This window comes from Coregonus lavaretus (genome assembly GCF_964263955.1).
Source record: "Coregonus lavaretus genome assembly, chromosome: 27".
In the NCBI taxonomy this organism is placed as follows: domain Eukaryota; kingdom Metazoa; phylum Chordata; class Actinopteri; order Salmoniformes; family Salmonidae; genus Coregonus; species Coregonus lavaretus.
This window is the reverse complement of record NC_140014.1, coordinates 14,062,824-14,086,196: the sequence shown is the minus strand read 5'-3', so window position 1 is coordinate 14,086,196 and position 23,373 is coordinate 14,062,824. Positions and strand designations below refer to the sequence as shown.

The window sequence follows — 23,373 nt, the reverse complement described above, 5'->3', positions numbered from 1 at the left end:
AAGTGCTAGTCAAACGCTGAATGACTATGTAGATTAGGGCGGCAGGTAGCTTTGGGACAACATCGGGAGTCTGTGTATTGGTTGGACTCCCTGAGTTGTGCATAGTTCTGGTGGCTGGCGACGGAAAAGAACCCTCCCACAATATAGCTGGCTTCACCAAGAAAAAAATTCCTGTCAACAAAGGCATATGTATAATCTCAAGGAACTGTACTTACTAGATGTAAAGTGAAATGTGTCCCTCGCTATCAAATAAACGTCGGAATCCAACTTTTGTCTGAACAGCACCATATTCCTTGAGTTAAACAGTGGTCTGCCAATAGACCAAGCACTTCATGCGAGACTTCCTACCACAAAATCTACCACTGTCTACACAACAGGAATATGGTGTGGTTCGCACAAATGTTGGATTGAGACGTTTATTTGATAGCGAGGGTCACATTTCACTTTATGTCTGGTAAGTAGAGTTCCTAGAGATTAAACAAATGCCTTCGTTGACAGGAACGTTTTTTTGGTGTAGCTGGCTATGTTGTGGTAGGGTTATTCTCGGTCACGACCCACCAGAACGCAGGGAGTCAATCCAATACACAGACCCCCGATGTTGGGTCCCAAAGCTAGGCAGCAGGTAGCCTAGCGGCTGAGAGCATTGGGCCAGTGATCGAAAGGTCGCTGGTTCGAATCCCCGAGCCGGCTAGGTGACAAATCTGCTAATGTGCCATTGACCAAAGCACTTAACCCTAATTGCTCCTGTAAGTCGCTCTGGATAAGAGCGTCCGCTAAATGACTTAAATGTAATAAAAGACAAATCAACTACTCCAGCAGTGCTGAAGTTACATATACATACAAAAGCATCTTTATTCAAAATACAGTCGCAGTTTTGACATTGACAATTCTAGGCACCTTTACAGCATCTCTTTATCCTTGCGCACTGTTTCCAGTAAAGCCCTCTTGGACCTGGTACCCTTGGCATGACCACGGAGCTCCAAATGAGAACCATGATCTGTCCCACTTCCTCTCTGTTCTCATTCCCTCTTGCTATCGCTCACCTCCTGGGTCCCCAGAACACTCTCCAGCCTGCGTTGCCGGATGGGAGGCAGCTGGCCGTAAGTGTTGAAGCCCAGCTCAGAGTCTTTCTGGGGCAGCCTAAACAGCAGCAGGTGGCTCCTCAACACCTAGATAGGATAGGACAGATGTTAGGGGAGACCATTAGGGGAGAGGAGGAGTGGCAGGAGGATAAGAAGGCTGTGGGGAAGGAGACAGGAGCAGTGGCGAGATGGAAGACCCCGGGGGAAGGTGAGTGAGTGTGTACCTCATCAGTCAGGTAGTGAGTCTTCCTCAGGAGGCTGCGACGGGCTGCTTCCACCTGCTGGAGAAGGAAAGACAAAGGGGGACTATAAAAGTGTTCCTATTGAAAGTACAGATCCATTCCAAATCACCCTGAAATTGCATAGCCCCAAAGAGCAGTGTGACCTTTCTATGAACTGCAATACCACCCAGTCCAGTCAGTTGTCATCCGTGTCGCTCAACAACACTGATCCACACCCTGGGCCTGTGATGTGGTCTGTACCTGTGATGCTGCGTCCTGGGAGAAGATGAAGGTGTTGAGGTGGGACAGAGCCACCACGTAGAGCACAGGACACCAGCACTGCCTCAGTGTCCCCGTCACCAGCGCCCGGAAGTAGAGGCGCAGCAGCGGGAGAGAGTCCTCCGGGGGTGACGTGAACCTCTCCATAGGGATGGCCAGCTAGGAAAAACACAGAGAGGGGCTCATTTAGCCTATCTTTATGTTACATGTTTTAGACACATTGTCAAATGGCACAACGTTGCAGAAAGTGACAAGAGCCCCAGAGCTCCATCTACTGGCCGTCTACCCAATAATGTACCCTGTACTCTCAATCGCAACATTCAATCCAGCGTGTTAACCAGCCTCCCTCTCACCTGTTCCAGTGTTACCCCCAGGGAACGCAGCAGGCCCACATGCTCCCCAAACAGAGTCAGCCTCATGGTGGCACTGAAGCGCCTCTGCAGAGGCAGGAGGATGACGCAGCCAAACAGAGGGTCACCGAATGACACCGCCTCAAACTGTCCCACCAGGGCAGAATAGAGGTCATTGAAGGAGTGCAGGCCTGGAGGAGGGGAGTTGAAGTCCAGAGCCTCCAGCTGAGAGGGCCTGGTGAGCAGCCTGAATAGAGCCCAGGTCAGCCTCTGGACAGGCCTCTCCATGAAGAGATCACTGGAGCACAGGAAGATACAAGCCAGACGGGCCAGCTTGGCTACAGGCAGCACCACCCTGAGGGCCTCCTCCCTCCAGACCTCCAGCAGCAGCAGCCACTGCAGGCAGTGTGTGACCGACTGCACTGCCCCCGCAGGGAGCGACTCCACCTGCAGGCCCCCTCCGTCCGGTGCACCCGCCCGCTCGTACAGGCTTACGAGTGGCAGGAAGGGCCAATCGGAGGGGAGGGATGGTCCGGAGAGTTCTGGGAGGAGCTGGGTGTTGAGCCAGGGCGTTCGCCCCAGGTGGAAGTCCCTGGAGGAGAGGACAGAGGGCTCCATGTGGGCCAGGTGGGAGAGGTAGCAGCCCCGGACAGAGGGCAGCTGGACACAGGCTTCCCTCAGCAGAGGACCCAGGGTCTGGAGGGAAGGGGAGGAGCGCTCCTGGAGCCGCATCTCAGACATCTCTGCAGCCTCGGGCCCTCCACTCTGACCCTCTCTGGAAGACAGGGAGAATGGAATAGTTGAGCTACACAGCACTGAGTTCACATACAATAGGGCCTTCACAAGAAGACTAATGAGGCAGGTTGGCAGTGGCATCAGAGGAATACCAGCTATAGAGCAGTGATCTAACTGAAAGTGAAAAGGTCAGGAGTTCGCTCCGGAGGCTACTATTTGGTGCAACCTGGATATAATGCGAGATGGCTTAGCATGACATAGTTTAATATCCTGTTGGAAACGATTTATAGGCAGTCCACTCACTCAACAACATTGACAAAACACAAAAGAGATGCCATATGTTCTAAATAGCCCATCTCCATAGCAGACCTGGGTTCAATAGTAGGTATATTTATTTTCTATCATCTACTTGAGCTGCACTTGATTAAAACTCAAAGTACCTGAAATAAAATAAACACTGCTTGAACCCAGGTCTATACATAATGCAGAAAAGTCCCATCCTGAGAAAAACCAGTGTACTTTGTGACTTGAGATCAAAGCCCTTAGCCATGCCATGACCTTTTGAAAACCTGCTTCACATTTATTTCTAAAACAAATTATATCCAGACAATGGAAATGTAAAAACAAAATAACAGAATGTCTGAATTTGTTTAAAGAAGAAACAATTGTGTGCTTAGCAGACCAGATGCTGTGTAAACATAAACCACACGATTGCCACCACTGCCATAAACTACATACATTTGCAATGAATCAAAAAGGGTTTTTTCTGTGTTGTGCCAACATATCAAATTTGGGGATAAGGTAATGCACCACAAACCACCCTGGCTGAAGTACATCTCCTCTTTCAACAACAATTTATCTTCTGGCCCTGTACCTCAACACATCAAATATTTCACTACACAGGAATTCCAGAGTTTAAGTTCTGTTTTATGAAAGTTAATTGGAGGAGAACTCCTTTTGGGTTGGTAATGCTGTTGTGAGGAGAGACCACCATTTGGCCAGGAACCTTTATAATTCCATAGACGAGGCTCGTGAGAGCATTCACTTTCAACAGAACTTGGCAAAATGAATAATATTAGAAAACATCTTTACTTGATTGTCATGTCTGTATGAACTATGATATTGTTTGAAAAAAGGAAACAATTATAAAATAAGCTTCATTGCCACTGGGAAGACTTCTACTTCTATTCTAATGTCTTCGACCTCTGACCTATTGAGTAATGGAGACAGTATCACTAAAAGACTCACGGTATGAAGTCTTTGTTGAAGACCATGGTGGACATGAGTTCATGGGCCAGGTATTCACTGCCAGGTAACAGCCAGGGAAGCATTACCAGAGACACGTGGTGAAACAGGGCTGCATGCTTGGCCACCTCTGGGTCAGTTGGAACCTGGAAGCATTGAGGTCAAACAGCTCGGTCAAATATTAGAACTCATCCAAAATGTCCAAATCACACTAAGATGATTATGGCAAACTATCTGTATCTGAAATATTTAACAGGGGAACTTATCAAGTGACAACAAGTGGAGACTTCAGATGCATAAACATGTACAGATGAACCTCTTAACAGAATCACTTGTCTGAATTCCAAAGTGACTCAATGACAAGGACAAGATGAGCCTATAGGGCGATGATAAACAGCATCACCCTGAATGACTATATGGGTACAAGTCTGTTCGGCTAACATTCCACTCCTTGTACTCTGGGTCAAATGCCAAAGGTGGCGTTTAGCATGACAGGAGTGGAATGATAGCTAAACAGACAGGTATCCAGACTAGCCTAAGACTGAGTGATGGGATGGAAGTTGGGCTCTATACACTACCAGTCTGTGGGCCAGCTTCAGCAGCAGGTAGAGCAGGTGGTGTTCATGACGCAGGACCCAGTGAGACAGGGTAGGCTTGGCTTGGCCACAGCCACGCAGGTATCCTAGCACACCCTCAAAGAGGAGGAGGGAGCTGAACTGAACAGAGAGCGAGACCATAGGAGAAAGATTAGTCCTATTCCCACTAGCCCACTGCAAGGTAATAAGGCAAAGACATTAATGTGAATTGTTTGTTACACATCTCAAAATCAACCACTAGATGGCGACATATATTCATTCCGTTCCACTCAGAACCACACTAACGCTTGTGGTTTACACCTGAGAGTTAAAGTCAAATTTAGAGAGTAACTACAGCTTCATAAGGACCTACTTTGCGGACCAGGCCTCTGTGGATGCTGGTGAGGGTGTCCAGGAGGTAGCACAGGGAGGTAATGAGGGGGAAGGGGGAGCTGGGTCCAGCAAGACCCTCACCAGACGTCCACCCGGCGCAGCCCAGACCAGGCAGACTGGGGATGGTCTCAGGGCCGGGGCAGCAGGACTGGGGGTTACACACTGCCGAGCTACACCTGGGGACACAACAGAGAGACTATACACTCCCAGAGCATCATCCTACAGCACTGGATCAGGTGCTAGACAGAAAAACGCACAACCACACAGAAAGAGCAACATTCCCTCCATTACGCACTGCAGATAGGGAGTAAATCACCATAGATGTAGCTCTATGCTTCTAAGTAGATGGGACTCACTTGAGGTTGTTAATCAGGCTGTGAACAGCCTCATGGGACAGCAGAGGGAGAAGAACCTCTGAGGTCAGCATCTCCAGCTCCTGCAGACACTCCACTGGATTGAACGAGCTCTGAAAGGTTTGGCACAGACATATATTACTAACTAAAGACACATCGTAATCCAGATTAGAAAAGAGAATATGAGATGATTTTTTCTATTTTTGCTGTAGACTTGCTTGTGTGTTTTGGATCATTGTCTTGCTGCATGACCCAGCTGCGCCTCAGCTTCAGCTCATGGATGGATGGCCTGACATTCTCCTGTAGGATTCTCTGATACATATCAGTTTCTTCAATGATGGCAAGTCGTTCAAGTCCTGAGGCAGCAAAGCATGTTTGACTGTTGGTATGAGGTTCTTACTTTGGAATGCAGTGTTTGGTTTTCAACAGATAACGGGACCCATGTCGTCCAAAAAGTAATCTCAAGTTTGCTAAAAAGCACCTAGAAGCACCTTTCTGTTCTGTATCAGAGAATTCTAAAAAGGAATGTCAGGCCATCCGTCCGAGTGTTGAAGCGCAGCTGGGTCATGCAGCAAGACAATAATCCAAAGCAAACAAGCAAGTCTATATCAGAATGGCTGAAAACCAACACATTTTACGTTTTTTAGTTCATGCTTGAAAGCCCACAAATGTTTCAGAGTTTAAATGTTTCAGAGTTAAAGCAGTTCTGCATGGAAGAGTGGGACAAAATTCCTCCACAGCGATGTGAGAGACTGATCAACAACTACAGGAAGCATTTGGTTGCAGTCATTGCAGCTAAAGGTGGGACAACCAGTTATTGAGTGTAAGGGGCCAATTACTTTCTCACACAGGGCATTGGTTATTGCATATCTTTGTTTATTAAATAAATGAAATAAGTATCAAATTGTGTTATTTGTTCCCTTTATCTAATATTAGGTTTTGGTTGAACATTTGACGACACTCAGTGTAAAAAAATATGCAAAAACAGAGAAAATCCGAAAGGGGGCAAATATTTTATCACAGCACTGTAGTGGAAGCCTCTTTCCAATCTGTCCTGATGAAGGATGACGAGGCGACGAGGACAGGCAGTTACGACTATTTCGATTCAATTCTGGTCGGACCTTTTAATTCCCTTGTTGAGTACTGCTATGGTTTTATACAGTCACCTGGATGGAGAGCTGGGAGTAGAAGGCCCCCATGTAGAGCAGGTAGGCCGGCACCAGTCTCAGGGTGCTCTCCCTCTGGACTGGCTCCCCCAGAGTTCTCACACAGCCCTTCAGCAGCCCCAGCACTGTGGGCTGTAGACCTGTCACATGACCCCACGTCACCGGGGGTGGGGGAGGACACTCGGCCCCCTGGGAACTGTAGTGAAAGTAGAGGTTTGGCACTGTTGAATCCAATGGCTATCAATACAAAGCAGCACATCATGGAGCCACATGAAACACTTCAAAGCTGCAGGAGTGAACATAGTTAGAAGTAGTAGAGATTCAGAGTGTGTTACCTGACCAGGCCAGCCTGCAGCTCCTGATGGCAGCCAGCGGTATGTGTGACGTGGGTGAGCAGAGTGAGGAGGGCCTGGAGCCTGTGGAGCTCCAGGGGCAACAGGGGGTCCGAGGGGTGCCAGGGCCGGTGGGCAGACTGCAACACTCTCACCAGGATGGGGTACAGGTCTCTGGCAATGGTAGAGGGAAGAAGATGTTCTGCTGTACTATTCACTCGGAGGGACAGACTTGTTGTTGACACAGCTTTTCCTGCCATGTTTAATCTAACACCAAGCGATTATACCCATCTGATCTAAGTTGTCTGTGGTATTAAGCAATCCCTTTGTAAATGAAATTGGGAGGAGAAGACTATTCTTTTAACACAGCGTGTGCAGATAGCTTATTTCAGCCCTACCATCCCCCAGGAGCCCATATACACTGAGTGTACAAAACAATAGGAACACTTGCTCTTTCCATGACAGACTGATCCCTTATTGATGTCACCTGTTAAATACACTTCAATCAGTGTAGATTAAGGGGCGGAGACAGGTGAAAGAAGGATTTCTAAGCCTTGAGACATGGATTGTTTATGTGTGCTATTCAGAGGGTGAATGGGCAAGACAAAAGATGTAAGTGCCTTTGAACAGTGTATGGTAGTAGGTGCCAGGTGACCCGGTTTGAGTGTGTCAAGAACTGCAAAGCTGCTGTTTTTTTCACGCTCAACAGTTTCCCGTGTGTATCAAGAATTGGTCCACCACCCAAAAGGACATCCAGCCAACTTGAAACAACTGTGGGAAGCATTGGAGTCAACTTGGACCAGCACCCCTGTGAAACGCTTTCAACACCTTGTAGAGTCCATGCCCCGATGAATTGAGGCTGTTCTGAGGGCAAAAGGGTGTGCAACTCAATATTAGGAAGGTGTTCCTAATGTTTTGTACACTCAGTGTAGGTGATGTTTGGGGGTTTGAAAACCAGTGACTCACATGTACAGGTTACAGGCCTGTCCGTAGCTGGCTGCAACGGCCCACAGCCGGTAGGCCTCAGTGCTGACCCTCAGGGCCTCACCCGGGTCCAGCAGCAGCTCGCTGGGCTCTGGGGCCAGCAGACGAGACAGACGCTCACGCGCACCTAGAGAGTTCAGCTGGGGAACACAGTCAGTGACTTCATTCTAATAGTCTATTAGACAAGATCATATATCACATCAAGATCAGAAAACACTTATGCATCACTCCATCATATTGAAGTTACCCAACAGAAGAAGGCTAAGTGTAGCATTACTACATGAGGTAAGCTGGCAGTTGGGTTTGAAAACTCCTCTCTCCACACTTACCAGCCTGGCACAGGCGTGTCTGCCAGTGGTGGCCAAGACACGTAGCAGCTTCATGGCGTTGGCCACGGGCAGTCCGTATGCAGACTGGGGCGTGGGCGAGGAGGGCACTGCCCAGGAGCAGGGCAGGAACTCTGACATAACAGTCTCCATCAGACGAGGGCAGTCCAAGACCTGCAGTGACAGTACAGATAGTAGTCATACTACAAATGGTCCCTCATGTCAAGGGGCTTATAGCTAATAAAACCAGAGAGAGGAAAAGATACTGTATGGCAGAGAGCATTTTGGACGGTGTAGTTGATGTTACCTGAGTGGCTGCAGAGGAGGAGTGTCTGGCGATTCGGATCAGGACTCCCAGCACATCCTGGACCCCCCTGGGTGACGGGCGGATCACCTCTAGGATGTAGCGGAGCCTAGGAAGCAGCTTCATCCTCAGTAAACCCTGAAACAGAGAACCAACACAGCCAACAGCTTTAGACAATGCATTTATCACTAGCACTTCTCCACAGGGTGCAAAGACAATGAGGTGCATCATTACAGAGCGAGCGATAGTGGAAAGGTGAAGGACTGTTGGGATGATTCATCAGTCTGGTCTCTAGTCACCTTAACGACATCATCCCTGGCCACGTCATGATCAGTCTTCTTCTCTTCCTTCTCTTGAGCAGTCTCTCTCATGACCTCAGGCAGCCCCTCGTCTTCCTCATCCTCCTCGTCCTGAGCAGTGGGCAGTAGAGGAAAAGAGGCCAGCCCACGGAACCATGAGAGAGTGCTGTCCAGACAATCCTGAAACAAGACAGGGACAAAGATTGTTAAAAAAACGATGTGTTTATACACGCATACCAAACCATGGTACACTATAGTGGTGATGATACAAGGTGCACTCTGTATGCAAGGTCTCTTACTTCATCGTCTGAGGACACCAGGAGGGCTCTGAGCGCGTGCACAGCGGCAGACATCACTCCCTCCACATTATCGTCCAGTGAGAAGCGCAGCAGGAAGAGAAGGCCAGCATCCAGCAGAGTGGACACCACACTGCCCCTGAGAGCGGCCGCAAACTCGCCAGCCCGCGCCTACAGGAACAACAGGAGCACCGATCTCCAACGTTAAACCGGATTCAACTATCTTCTGATAACCACAACTACTGCATCCATCTTTTGTCTGAATGGCTCTATGTGATTGAACTGATTGACAGGCAGTACCTTGGTGAGGATGTGGGCCAGAGTGTTGAGTGCCAGGCTCCGCTGCTGGATCACCTGACTACGAGAGAGAAGGAAGAGCTCCTGCAGGGAGTAACCAGCCAGCTGGGGGAGACAGAGAGAAGAGGTCAACAAGCATATTCTCTGGAAAAACAACCAGGAGATGTGTGTCTTAGTGCTCTATACTGACCTCAGGCTCCTCTCCATGGTGGTGCAGACCAAGGTGGGTGGGTAGGTCCTCTGTGGGCGGGATCAGGGTTCCGGCAAAGTCAAAGCGAGCCTGCATGGCCTGTCAGCACAGAGACACAGTGATAGTCATTAGATGAGACAAACACACAAGCTCTCCGCATCTCTTGACAAAGTGTTCCATGTAAACAGTAGTTTGTACCTGCTTGGTTCCTTTCCGTCTGGGGGCAGGCAGGTCCCTGATCCACTCCAGCTTCTCTGGCTCCAGCTTGTCCATGTGCACCCACTCCTTCTGAGGCTTAACTGGCAGGTCCTCCTCTGGAGAGATACATGGTGGGAATGCATCATTAGTACAATATTTAGCACTATTTGTAAAGCACTTCATGGGCTAAATATCCAAAATTAGGAGCCCAAAATGATCTAGATCTGAATCGAAACCAGGTTTTGGGGTAACTCGAATGCATCTAGTTACTCTAGTGCCTCAGTAGTACATTTCCCTCCTATCAGACTAATGGAGAATAAAAGCTTGTAATGCTGGCATTGCTGTCTGAGAACAATCCAAAATACTGTAGGCACGCACTGTGGTCCAGCAACGGACAATCAAATCATTCTTCCTCTATGTTCATACAGTATGTCTTGGGCTTTCCCCAATGATCTCCATTACACAAAGTGAATCTGAATTTGGCTAGCTTTCTTCTAATCAGGCAGATTTAAATCAGTGTTCAGCCCTGGTATTCCAGTCACAGAGCTCCAAGGCGTCTTTTTCTGCAATACAAAATTAGTTGTACAATTAGATGAAAGGAGGGGAAACAGTTGGCAGACATCCAGGAGTGCTAGGACTTACAGTGCAGAGGCAGTTTCTCTTGCTAATTCGTAATGGAGTTACAGCACATTTCTAAAATGTCTTCTACCTTTCATTGGCGGTTGTGGGGTTGGTTCTTCCTCATCTTCCTCTCTCTCCATCTCTACCTCCAGAGGATTCTGCTCTGGCTTCTTAGCGTCTGTCTCCGTCATGACGGTTTCTTGAAGAAGCTGTTCCCTGCGTCTCTCATCCTGGGAGTTGGAAGGCTGTGGGGCAGAGGCTGGAGCTCCCGGTGCCTTACGAGACCTCACAAAGTCAACAAGTCTGGGATCTGAGAGGTACACAATATGATTGAAGGTTTAAAAGGCTCACATCATAGCCTCATCAAACACAGCACAACAATCCCCAAATGTGCCTACCTAGCTGACCCAGCAGCCTTTTCTGCTCCTCCAGGATCTCTCCCTTAGACATGGCCTGTAGTTTGGCCTGGTTCTCCTGATGGATCTTCAGTGTTTCTACTGTACTGTCTGACCCACCAAGCCCCTGGCCAGACACTAGCCTGGGGCCCGCCATTGCACTGAATCCTGGAAGAGAAAGAGAGAGACATGAGCAAGTTTCCCCAACTGAACAATTTAGTAATGGCAGGCTTGTCTTGCAAGTGGGACAGTACAAAAACAAACAGGACATCCCATTCAGTGCAAGCCAAGTTGGGCCTTCAGAGTCTGCCAGGAATATAGTATTTTCAACTTTATGAAATTAATTATTAGAACTCTGGTACTTACGGTCAAGTCTAGAGGGAGGTTGATCAATCTCCATGGTGGACTCTGGAGAGAGGTTCAGCACCTTGGGTCCAGATGTTTGACCCCTGGATTCTGGTGTACAGTGTAAAGGGGTCTTCCCCTCTTTTATTCTCTGTGCTGCAATCTGTCGGGCAAAAATGCTCATCTTTCCACCAGTAGCTGGAACCTAGTGAAACATAACATAATTTAGAGCAATAGTTTGTGTGTGCATCCATAACTTGTGAAGCACCATTCTGGATTAATTGTACCACATATAGTATGAAGTCATTTCTGTAGTAACTAATTGATCCTCATAACAAAGCTGATTGAGCTCCTACCGGGCTCTCCATCTCGGGCCGGTGTAATACTTTAGGAAAAGCAAGACCCGTGAATGCTGGTAAGGACACTGGTGTAGTGCTAGTGTCCCTTTCCTAGGGGAAGAGAAGCAAGAATGTAGGAGTTGTTGTTGAGACACAAACAGAACTGTGTGTGGCTCTGCTGAGCAGGAGATAAATGGTGAGAGTATCACTCACAATGATCTTGGAGAGAACAGCACTGATGTGCATGTCATGTCTGTCCAACCTCTCCTCTGGGTCCTCATCCTCAAAGCGAACACGCTCGGCTTTGAGGCGAGACTTTTTGGGAGGTGCAGGAGTCAGAGTGGGGAGCTCATCTGGAAGATCTAAAGAAAGAGATGCACAGCATCATATTTTTAACAATCAGAATACCTAAAATTGTGTTTAGGCTCCACGCTACACACAATCAACTATCTTACAGAGAGGTGTATGATGATAGACTGTGTTACTATGGATGTGTTTACGAAGACTGCCCAATTCGGATCTTTTTTTCACTAATTGGTCTTTTGACCAATCAGACCAACTCTGAAAAAGATCTGATGTAAAAAGATATTATGTGATTGGTCAAAAGACCAATTAGTAGAAAAAAGATCAGCAATGGGCTGCCTGTGTAAACGCAGCCTATGAACCTTGGATTGTGACCACATCTCGCTGGTCTCCTTGAGCCCCCTCGGAGTCTCCTGATCTCTTGTCTGGCCGTCGGACCACATTGACCGTGGACTGGGTCCCTGAGGCAAGAAACCTCTCCTGCTCTCGTAGGAGGTCAGCCTCTGAGTCAGTGGGCTTGGGACGCTGTATCATCCCCCTACAGATAAAGGAACATGTTAGACAAAAGGATTTGACTATCTGTAAACATAGTGGGGTATCACACAATACGGTATATGGCTACTTATTACTATGTTTAAGTACAGGGCTGTGATATTATACTGTTACCACATCAGAAAATAACTTTTTAACTAAGCTTTCAACCAATCACATTCTCCTCGCCTCTCACCTAACAGTACACCACATCATGTCAACACCTCTCCTACAATTTGAATGTTAACTAGATAGCTAGCTGTTCTAGAACATTGTAATTTACAGGCACGGATCCAGCAGCTAATAAACAGAGAAACAGCACATTGAAAACCTAGCTAATAGTGATAATGACATGTTCATGATTGCAAAGTGCTTAGCTAGCTAGCTAGCCACAGTAGCTAGTTGGTGTTCTTGCTAGCTAGCTAACGTTAGCTTGCTGGCTAGCTACAGCCGGAGCATTTCCTGCTTTATTATATGGGGCCGTTGCAATGTCATACATTTAAAAACTACATTTATATCAATGTATTTGTTGAATTCACCTTCAGTAAGAAATCCTCTGGGTTATAATTCACAGAAAAATTTACACAACGTGAGTGCAAACTCAAAAACATCCACTAACAAGGGGCGGTTACTTCCCGTGACAGTGTGACGCCCACAAATCCGACTTCAAAATAAAGTCCACCATAAATGCATTATACAGTAATAACAAAGACAGAACAATGAGCCAGATTTTTCACCGGATGTATAAATGTGAAGCATCCGGTTGGAGTTTCCACTCACTACCAGATATGGTGATGAGAGGAAGCCCAGTGGCCGGCAGTGGGAGAAGATGGAGCGAGATGGATTTTCTCATCGAAGAAACATCTGATCTCAATACAGTTTTCTGTTTCCAAAATTAATATATGTTACGAATAGAGTGGACTAAGGTTTGTAAACTTTACCCTTTGCCAAAGTAAAAAAAAAAGCGTTCTTTAGAAGGAACGTAAGGGCGAATTGAGTTATTGCACATGCGCACTTCAAAGTAGGGGTTCCCTAACGGACATATGCAAATATATACTACAACACGCCAATAGGATCTCGCTAGCTCGTGCTTGGCTCTGCCCACCACCTTGCTCGTTCTGTCCATTCCATTAGCTCCCATTGGAAACGACAGGCTGTGGTCAATCTTGGGTTAGTTATACACTTTGGGGGTATATAACATTAAAAATACAGTTAAGATAGTAGTAGGCTAGGGTATTATAAATACTAGGAATAGGCTACTTTCATGGATATGATGATGAAGATGATGAATGTAGGAATTAAAATAAGGATGAATCAGTTTGTTAGGTCACAACGTAGGCTATATTTGAAGTCATACATTTATTTTCAATGGGTGCATAATTTAGGAAAAATCTCACTTTTTTGAACAGCTCCAAGCCTTGACTATTCCATGTTATGTAATGTAATGTGGTGAATGTAAAAATGATTGAACTGTCTCGTCTTCTTCTTATTATTTAATTGGGCGACAGATGCTGATGCTGAACACACACATCATTGGAAGCTGTTTTAAAAAATTTTGCTTGTAAAGAGCGAATGACATCACTTTCTCTGTGCAAGGCAGCCTACAGTTGGCTATTTTGCCATTCATTTTAGATATCTGATCAGTGATCAGACTTTCTATTCAGGCTGTTTATTGCGCACACATGCGCTTCAACCTGCGGTATTTCGGTGTTTAATTTATCTTTTTTTTCTCTGCTCTTTAATGTATCGACAAGCCTCTGCGGTCAAATCGTCCCCGCCCCCCGGGTTCAAGAAATTGGAGCTCCTAAAAGCGGGATCCCTATTCGCCTTGGCTCCAGCCCAGATGATCTGAAGCTCTGTTGGGGACCAGAAAAGAGAGGGGTAGCCTACGGGAAACTTTGACTTGATTCTGCCATGTCCAGACAGCAGCATGTTCTCTCCCGATTTGGAAACGGATACCACTGCGGAAGAAACAGCGCCCAACACCCCCAATGATGGAGAGGATGCACCAGCCAGCATTGATGTACTGGAGGAGGTGAGAGCTAGGGTACGCGGTTGAATGTAGATTACATAATAGGAAAGACAGCATCATCCTGAAAAAGCGCATAATGATGTATTTTTTATGAATTAAAAGTATATGATATATAGCCTTCTAGACTACTGCATATATTTGGTGGAAAGGCAACTTATTAATTGGTGCAAACAAGTGCAGCCCGCAGCCTCATAAGAAAAGGCACACAATCAATAGGCCCTACCTGTGGACCTATATCATATTGATTATTGCAATTCATGGGTAACTTGGGGGGGAAAGTATTATTGGGTATGACGCTACAAGCTTGGCACACCTGTATTTGGGGATTTTCTCCCATTATTCTCAGCAGATCCTCTCAAGCTCTCAAGCACTGTCAGGTTGGATGGGCAACTTCACTGCACTGCTATTTTCAGGTCTCCAGAGATGTTCGATTAGGTTCAAGTCCGGGCTTTGGCTGGGCCACTCAAGGACATTCAGAGACTTGTCCTGAAGCCACTCCTGCATTGTCTTGGTTGTGTGCTTAGGGTCATTGTCCTGTTGGAAGGTGAACCTTCGCCCCAGTCTGAGGTCCCCAGCGCTCAGGAGCAGGTTTTCATCAAGGATCTCTCTGTACTTTGCTCCATTTATCTTTCCCTTGATCCTGACTAGTCTCCCAGTCCCAGCCGCTGAAGCATATCCCCACAGCATGATGCTGCCACCACCAAGCTTCACCGTAGGGATGGTGCCAGGTTTCCTCCAGACGTGACGCTTGGCATTCAGGCCAAAGAGTTCAATCTTGGTTTCATCAGACCAGAGAATCTAGTTTCTCATGGTCTGAGAGTCCTTTAGGTGACTTTTGGCAAACTCCAAGCGGGTTGTCGTGCCTTTTACTGAGGAGTGGCTTCCGTCTGGCCACTCTACCATAAAGGCCTAATTGGTGGAGTGCTGCAGAGATGGTTGTCCTTCTGGAAGGTTCTCCCAACTCCACAGAGGAACTCTGGAGCTCTGTCACCTCCCTGACCAAGGACCTTCTCCCCCGATTGCTCAGTTTGGCCGGGTGGCCAGCTCTAGGAAGAGTCTTGGTGGTTCCAAACTTCTTCCATTTAAGAATGATGGAGGCCACTGTGTTCTTGGGGACCTTCAATGCTGCAGAATTTTTTTGGTACACTTCCCCAGATCTGTGCCTCAACACAATCCTGTCTGGGAGCTCTACGGACAATTCCTTCGACCTCATGGCTTGGTTTTTGCTCTGACATGCACTGTCAACTGTGGGACCTTATATAGACAGCTGTGTGCCTTTCCAAATCATGTCCAGTCAATTGAATTTACCACAGGTGGACTCTAATCAAGTTGTAGAAACATCTCAAGGATGATCAATGGAAACAGGATGCACTTAAGCTCAATTTCGAGTCTCATAGCAAAGGGTCTGAATACTTATGTAAATAAGGTATTTCTGTAATTTATTTTTAATACATTTGCAAACATTTCTATAAACCTGTTTTCACTTTGTCACTATGGGGTATTGTGTGTAGATTTATGAGGAAAACATGTAATTAATCCATTTTAGAATGAGGCTGTAACGTAACAAAATGTGGAAAAAGTCAAGGGTCTTAATACTTTCCGAATACACTGAATAAAAAAGTTTATAGATCTAACTTCATTAGATTATTTTTATATATACAGTGGGGAAAATAAGTATTTAGTCAGCCACCAATTGTGCAAGTTCTCCCACTTAAAAAGATGAGAGAGGCCTGTAATTTTCATCATAGGTACTCGTCAACTATGACAGACAAATTGAGGAAAAAAAACCCAGAAAATCACATTGTAGGATTTTTAATGAATTTATTTGCAAATTATGGTGGAAAATAAGTATTTGGTCACCTACAAACAAGCAAGATTTCTGGCTCTCACAGACCTGTAACTTCTTCTTTAAGAGGCTCCTCTGTCCACTCGTTACCTGTATTAATGGAACCTGTTTGAACTTGTTATCAGTATAAAAGACACCTGTCCATAACCTCAAACAGTCACACTCCAAACGCCACTATGGCCAAGACCAAAGAGCTGTCAAAGGACACCAGAAACAAAATTGTAGACCTGCACCAGGCTGGGAATACTGAATCTGCAATAGGTAAGCAGCTTGGTTTGAAGAAATCAACTGTGGGAGCAATTATTAGGAAATAGAAGACATACAAGACCACTGATAATCTCCCTCGATCTGGGGCTCCACGCAAGATCTCACCCCGTGGGGTCAAAATGATCCTGGAGGTCCTGGAGTGGCCTAGCCAGTCTCCAGATCTCAACCCCATAGAAAATCTTTGGAGGGAGTTGAAAGTCCGTGTTGCCCAGCGACAGCCCCAAAACATCACTGCCCTAGAGGAGATCTGCATGGAGGAATGGGCCAAAATACCAGCAACAGTGTGTGAAAACCTTATGAAGACTTACAGAAAACGTTTGACCTGTGTCATTGCCAACAAAGGGTATATAACAAAGTATTGAGAAACTTTTGTTATTGACCAAATACTTATTTTCCACCATAATTTGCAAATAAATTCATTAAAAATCCTACAATGTGATTTTCTGGAGAAAAAAAATCTCACTTTGTCTGTCATAGTTGACGTGTACCTATGATAAAAATTACAGGCCTCTCTCATCTCTTTAAGTGGGAGAACTTGCACAATTGGTGGCTGACTAAATACTTTTTTCCCCCACTGTACAGTACCAGTCAAAGTTTGGACACACCTACTCATTCAAGGGTTTTTCTTTATTAGTACTATTTTCTACATTGTAGAATAATAGTGAAGACTTCAAAACTATTGAATAACACATATTGAATCATGTAGTAACCAAAAACGTGTTAAACAAATCAAAATATATTTTATATTTGAGATTCTTCAAAGTAGCCACCCTTTGCCTTGATGACAGCTTTGCACACTCTTGGCGTTCTCTCAACTAGCTTCATGAGGTAGCCACCTGGAACGCATTTTAATTAATAGGTCTGCCTTGTTAAAAGTTAATTTGTGGAATTTCTTTCCTTCTTAATGCATTTGAGCCAATCAAATCAAATCACATTTTATTTGTCACATATACGTGTTTAGCAGATGTTATTGCGGGTGTAGCGAAATCAGTTGTGTTGTGACAAGGTAGGGTTGGGTGGTATACAGAAGATAGCCCTATTTGGTAAAAGACCAAGTGCATATTCTGGCAGAACAGCTCAAATAAGCAAAGAGAAACGACAGTCCATCATTACTTTAAGACATGAAGGTCAGTCAATCCTGAACATTTCAAGAACTTTGAAAGTTTCTTCAAATGCAGTCGCAAAAACAATAAAGCGCTATGATGAAACTGGCTCTCATGAGGACTGTCACAGGAAAAGAAGACCCAGAGTTACCTCTGCTGCAGAGGATAAGTTCATTAAAGTTAACTGCAACTCAGATTGCAGCCCAAATAAATGCTTCACAGAATTAAAGTAACAGACACATCTCAACATCAACTGTTCAGAGGAGACTGCGTGAATCAGGCCTTCATGGTCAAATTGCTGCAAAGAAACCACTACTAAAGGACACCAATAATAAGAAGAGACTTGCTTGGGCCAAGAAACACGAGCTGGTGGAAATCTGTCCTTTGGTCTGATGAGTCCAAATTTGAGATTTTTGTTTCCAACTACCGTGTCTTTGTGAGACGCAGAGTAGGTGAACGGATGATCTCCGCATGTGTGGTTTCCACCGTGAAGCATGGAGGAGGAGGTGTGATGGTGTGGGGGTGCTTTGTTGGTGACACTGTCGATTATTTATTTAGAATTCAAGGTTTTTCAACAGGACAATGACCCAACACACCTCACCTCCAGGCTGCGTAAGGGCTATTTGACCAATAAGGAGAGTGATGGAGTGCTGCATCAGATGACCTGGCCTCCACAATCACCTGACCTCAACCAATTGAGATGGTTTGGGATGAGTTGGACCGCAGAGTGAAGGAAAAGCAGGCAACAAGTGCTCAGCATATGTGGGAACTCTTTGAAGACTGTTGGAAAAGCATTCCTTGTGAAGCTGGTTGAGAGAATGCCAAGAGTATGCAAAGCTGTCATCAAGGCAAAGGGAAGAATCTAAAATATAAAATATATTTTGATTTGTTTAACACTTTTTTGGTTACTACATATAATATAATATGCCATTTAGCAGACGCTTTTATCCAAAGTGACTTACAGTCATGTGTGCATACATTTTTACGTATGGGTGGTCCCGGGGATCGAACCCACTACCATGGCGTTACAAGAGCCACGCTCTACCAATTGAGCTACAGAGGACCACCTACATTATTCCATATGTGTTATTTCATAGTTTTGATGTCTTCACTATTATTCTACAATGTAGAAAATAGTAAGAATAAAGAAAAACTTTTTCTAAATGACAAAATATTTGATAAATGTACCTCAAAATCATTTATTGGAGTGACTTAAATTGAGATGAGACAGATTACATTTTTAGTTGAGCAAGACTAGTGGCAAGGAAAGTGTTGAACATTTTTCTGGTGACATAAAGTGGTTTAACCCCACGCCACACTATTCATCAGATGCAAGAAAATGTACTGAGTGCAATTTCTGTACCACAAAATGATCTCTGTTCTCTGGAGTCTAATAATGGCATCACAATTGATTCACCAGCAAAATACTATTTCATTTAATCGTTTCTCAGATTGGATGGAAGTGCAATAGCCAAGAGCAACATATAGCCTGTATGATGTCCAACCCTACCATTATCTCTAAATGAATATATTATTTTACTTTTATTCTGCATTCAAAAGTACTGTATTATGTATAAGACAGAAAACAACTTAATCTTTCTAAGAAATACATGTCATAGAAGACAGAGCCTAGTAATGGCATGGATATGCAAGGCACAATACAGCAATTCTGAGAAGCTGGATTTTGTAACCTGTAGTTGATGATGTGTACTATGAATGCTGGAGTTTTACCTCCAGTCTGTAGGCTATAATTACACAAATTCCATCTGGGGAATTGATTGTGTGCAGCCTACCGTGAAATATAGCTTCTAGGAGAGACCATAAAATGATGGAGAGTTTTTTTTGTGATCAATCCTACTGTCTGTGTCCCAGAGGTCCTGACCCATGATGCTGTGTTGCCTGTACGAGGATGCTCCAAAGTCAATGGTATTGCTGATGTTTTACTTGTGTCGATGCCTGGTTACATGTCCAGTCTGAGTTAGCCCTTTCTGTCTGGTCTGGCTAGTTTGGTTCATAACCTTCATGTGAAACACTTTACCAGTAAAACATTTTATCTGACTTACAATGTGTGTGGCATTTCAGGGATATAAGTTATTGGAACCAAGTTGACTGATGATTGACTTATGAGTCAGCATTGCTGACTGAGTTCTCCCTTTATCACATATCAGTTAATGAAATGTTTCTTGCATGAAGCTACACTAATTCTTAGAGGTGAAAGACCATGACACTTCCACTATGTGGTCAGTTGATCTTCATGGGTGAATGGCTGTTATACACCTGAAAGACCTGAATTAGCTGAAAACATGGTCAAACAGTCAAAACATGTATTCTTCCTACAACAGGACAAGGTACAACTACAGTATGTATATTTACCCTGCCTATTTGAAATGTTTTATGGCCAGTTGACTTAGGTCTGGGACACTATACTCATTGTACTGGGAAAAAAAGCGGATACATTTCATTAGCAGTCAGAATTGCAAATGTGAGCACTTTTGAAGATGTCAGGACAGACTGGGGTTGCTGCACTGAGCTCTTCACTTGACACTCAGCAGATATACTGTATAGGGTACGAAAAATGTGTAATCCAATTACCTGTGTGTTTGATTCTGTTGTGGTCAAGTTAAGTATAGAAAGTCAATGTTCATTTTAGCAGCAGAGGTCACTGGGGGATTGAGGATACACATGCCCTGTTGGACATGGTGCATGACTACTGTAACCCAAAGATGGTTGAAAGGTTAGCAGTAACATAGGGGACTGGCAATACAGTGGTTAGGAAGGATTTGGGTGGAATGTTAGCGTTGTATATTGTCCTAACATGATTAGCAGTTGTTTCCATTGCGCAAAGTAGCCTTAAATTAAATTCAAGCAAGCTACTGTACATGGTATCGCTTCAACCTCATTTACTGTACTTTGAGTTTCAAAAAGCTCAGCACATTACAGCTATGTATTGTTAATTTGCATTTTGCCCACAGCAATATTGGAGCATTGCATTTTATTAGGCTCAGTGTTGTGTGTACTCACTTTTCATCATGGTACAGTAGATCTATTATTCAGGTGACACTGTTGCTTTCTGCCCTGTTAAAAACCTTTCAACCTGTATAGGTAAATCAAATAGCCTACATTGTGATCCAGCTCTCCTTAAACACAGAAATATAAACAAACTGATTAATCAGACATGGCATTGCAGGAAAGAGGCAACATAAAGAAACTGTTGTATTTTTATTAGAGATTCTGTAAGTTCTTCAAACACTGTTCTCCTTTTAATAACTCTGCTAAAATCTTTTTAAATACAGCCATTTGTCATCCACAATTATCTTTTCAAAGAGTATTGTATGTAAGCTTTTCTCTCACTCTCTCTCTTTTTACTCCTCTCTTTTCCTATGCAGCAGCGGCCTGTGAAGCAATCACTTAGTGCCTGTATGTGTCGAGAGTCCCACTGGCGTTGCCTACTGCTCTCCCTCCTCATGTACAGCTGCCTTGGCACTGTGGCTTGGTGCCAGCTCACCCAAGTCACCAAGCTCAGCTTCGACTCATCCGTCACCTCCCTGACAGCCTCCATTTCCTCACTTAGAGGAACTGGCATGGGAGGCCGCTCTATGATTTACCATGACAGCCCCTGCTCTGACGGCTATGTGTACATCCCTCTGGCCTTCCTGTTCCTGCTCTATGTCGTCTACCTGATAGAGTGTTGGCACTGCCAGGCTTGCAGTGAGCTACAGTGTAAGGCTGATGTGGATAGCGTGTATGAGCGGGTATTGCGGATGCAACAGGCCCGTCCGTGTGTTTGGTGGAAGGCCATAAGTTACCATTTTGTTCGGAGGACCAGACAGGTGACCCGCTACCGGAACGGCGAAGCCTACACCACCACCCAGGTCTACCATGAGCGGGTCAACACACACGTGGGGGAGGGAGAGTTCGACTACAGTCGCTGTGGTATGCGGGATGTCTCGCGGGATCTACGTGGACTTGAGAGCCACCCGGCAACGAGACTTCGTTTCACCAAGTGCTTCAGTTTCGCTGGGGCCGGACCAGAAAATAATTACCTCAACCAACGTGCCAGGTTCTTCTCAGAGATTGAGGGTTTGGATGACTACATGGAGGCTCGGGAAGGGATGCAACTGAAAAACGTGGACTTTAAAGAGCACCTGATAGCCTACGTGGACCCTGACCGGTTGCCCTGGTATACTTCTCAGGTGGCTTTCTGGTTCGCTGCTCTGCTCATGCTGGCCTGGCCCCTGAGGGTGCTTATAGAGTACCGTACAGCTTTTGTGCACTACCATGTTGAGAAGCTATTTGGGCTGGAGTACAGCCACAGTAGCCCCTCTCCAATAGAGGAGGTTCCCATCAGGAGTGGTCTCCCTCGGGTAGATACCGTGGACAGCACTGAGCTGGAGTGGCACATCCGATCCGACCGCCAGTTGATCCCCAGCTACTCAGAGGCTATGCTGATGAACCTGGGGGCTTCAGACTCTGGTACAGCTGATGAAACCAGGTCCTCTAACTGCTTCCTGCTGGACAGCCACCCAGCCCGGAGCTATGGCACGCTGGTGCAGGACTGTGAGCACTGCTGCCAGCTTCAGGGCGAGGTTGGACAGAGGCGGGCCACCACCAGCTCCAGCTGTTCCTCCATCTTCTCCCATCATGCCTTTCACTCCCACCTCTCCCTGGACACCTCCCACTTCTCACTGTGCCGCATGTACGGCTCTCGGCGCACCGTGGGCCTGTGGAGGAGCCGCAGCAGCACACTGACTGACCACTGCTGTGTGGACGAGCAGTGCTGCCGTTCCTACTCCAGCCAGCTGGCTCTCAATGAGAGCCCGCCCACCTACCAGGACGCACGCTTCTTCCCCGTTCTCATTGTGCACCGGCCCGAGGGCTGCGGTAGTGGTGACTCTACCACAGAGGTGCGTCGGTACTATGTCCGCCGGGGGTCCTGCAGCCTGGAGACCTCACTCTGAGGGACCAAGAGACATTTGACTGATTCAGTAACAATATATTCCAAATTAGAGGTTGTGAGAGTCCAAGAGCATACAAAGACACTGTTATTTTGACAGCATTGAAAGTGTGTTACTCACTGGCTCTGTGCTGTATGCTCAGATTCATATAAAGGCTGCATAGTTCTCAGTCTCTTGTGTATGTTGGATCTGTATTGGTATTATCTCCTGCTGCAGACATGATTGTGAGTCAAACTAAAGCGCTGGATTTAAATGTTTGATTCAGCAATGACCAACTCTCAGTGCGGTGCATATGGCATTATGTCATCATCAAAAGTTGCCCTTTTCTGTTTAAATCAAAATAGTAGGTTAAAAAAGGACATTTGTATTGCGGCCCATCAGGAAGATATCATGTTTATTACTGTTACTCTGTTTTACTCATCATTGCCAATTTCAAAATGCCTTCATTGACACATTCTAGGTGTGTTTTCACACTTGGTCCCTTTCAGCCAATTTTTTGTGCAGTGTGAACACTCCAAAGGAACTCAGACCCCTCAAAAGAACCCCGAAGCGAACCGAACTGAGACAATCTCGAGAGGTGGTTTTTGGATATTGATTAGCGATTGCCAAGGATGCACAGAAATGTCAAAATGTGTGTGGAGTTTTTAGTTCAGATTATTTGTTTGCAATATGTGATCTATAGGCTAAACGAGAGATGTTTATTCGGTTGTGAGGTTTGAACAGTATGAGAAGGCAACAACATATTTGGCGAGAATCACAACATAGGAGCTAGAATTGATTGTGTACCCTAAATGGGCAGTAGCCTACATTGGGTGTACAATTCTAAACATAGCAATGTGAAAGCAAAGAGGACTCGGACCACAAAATAGGTGAAGTGAACTGGCAAAAGAGTTGAGTCATCATTCAAAGGCAAGGGCAGTGTGAATACAAAGATAACTGAGTTCTTTAGCTCCTTTTCAGGAATTGTGAAAAACTGAGTTTAAATGGATTTGGCTAAGGTGTATGTAAACAT

At 45.5% G+C, this 23,373-nt stretch overlaps 2 protein-coding genes across 3 annotated transcripts; one reads left to right on the top strand and one right to left on the bottom strand.

Moving 5' to 3' along the window:
• Positions 1–834: 834 nt before the first annotated feature.
• LOC311102381 (RNA polymerase II-associated protein 1-like) lies at positions 835–12,786 on the bottom strand. 2 transcript variants are annotated; one of them, XM_084143702.1, is made up of 25 exons: positions 12,698–12,786; positions 11,990–12,165; positions 11,538–11,686; positions 11,343–11,435; positions 11,008–11,191; positions 10,645–10,809; positions 10,335–10,556; positions 9,626–9,741; positions 9,428–9,526; positions 9,241–9,342; positions 8,944–9,111; positions 8,645–8,824; positions 8,349–8,483; positions 8,045–8,215; positions 7,698–7,855; positions 6,735–6,905; positions 6,400–6,595; positions 5,237–5,346; positions 4,861–5,056; positions 4,491–4,628; positions 3,916–4,058; positions 1,936–2,707; positions 1,565–1,741; positions 1,307–1,363; positions 835–1,169 (listed from the first exon to the last, which is right to left on the bottom strand). In XM_084143702.1, the coding sequence occupies exons 2-25, from the start codon at positions 12,159–12,161 to the stop codon at positions 1,020–1,022; spliced, it is 4,224 nt and encodes a 1,407-aa protein (XP_083999828.1). In that variant the 5' UTR covers positions 12,162–12,165; positions 12,698–12,786; the 3' UTR covers positions 835–1,019. The 2 variants fall into 2 exon arrangements, with proteins under 2 accessions (XP_083999828.1, XP_083999829.1); XM_084143703.1 differs by lacking the exon at positions 11,343–11,435.
• A 1,302-nt stretch (positions 12,787–14,088) lies between these two features.
• On the top strand, positions 14,089–22,364 carry LOC311102865 (transmembrane protein 151B-like; the record flags this gene model as incomplete). The annotated part of the gene is made up of 2 exons (XM_084144316.1): positions 14,089–14,193; positions 20,793–22,364. 2 exons carry the CDS (start codon positions 14,089–14,091, stop codon positions 22,362–22,364), a joined length of 1,677 nt encoding a protein of 558 aa, XP_084000442.1.
• Between the last annotated feature and the right edge of the window lie 1,009 nt (positions 22,365–23,373).

What these genes read in the sequence shown, in the direction of transcription:
- LOC311102381 (XM_084143702.1), bottom strand. Translation starts at nt 12,161, where the DNA reads ATGATACAGCGTCCCAAGCCCACTGACTCAGAGGCTGACCTCCTACGA. An exon ending in TGGTGTCCTCAGACGATGAA is followed by an intron (nt 8,825 to 8,943) that starts GTAAGAGACCTT and finishes GTCTTGTTTCAG; the next exon opens with GATTGTCTGGACAGCACTCT. An exon ending in CTGCAGGCTGGCCTGGTCAG is followed by an intron (nt 6,596 to 6,734) that starts GTAACACACTCT and finishes CTTTCACTACAG; the next exon opens with TTCCCAGGGGGCCGAGTGTC.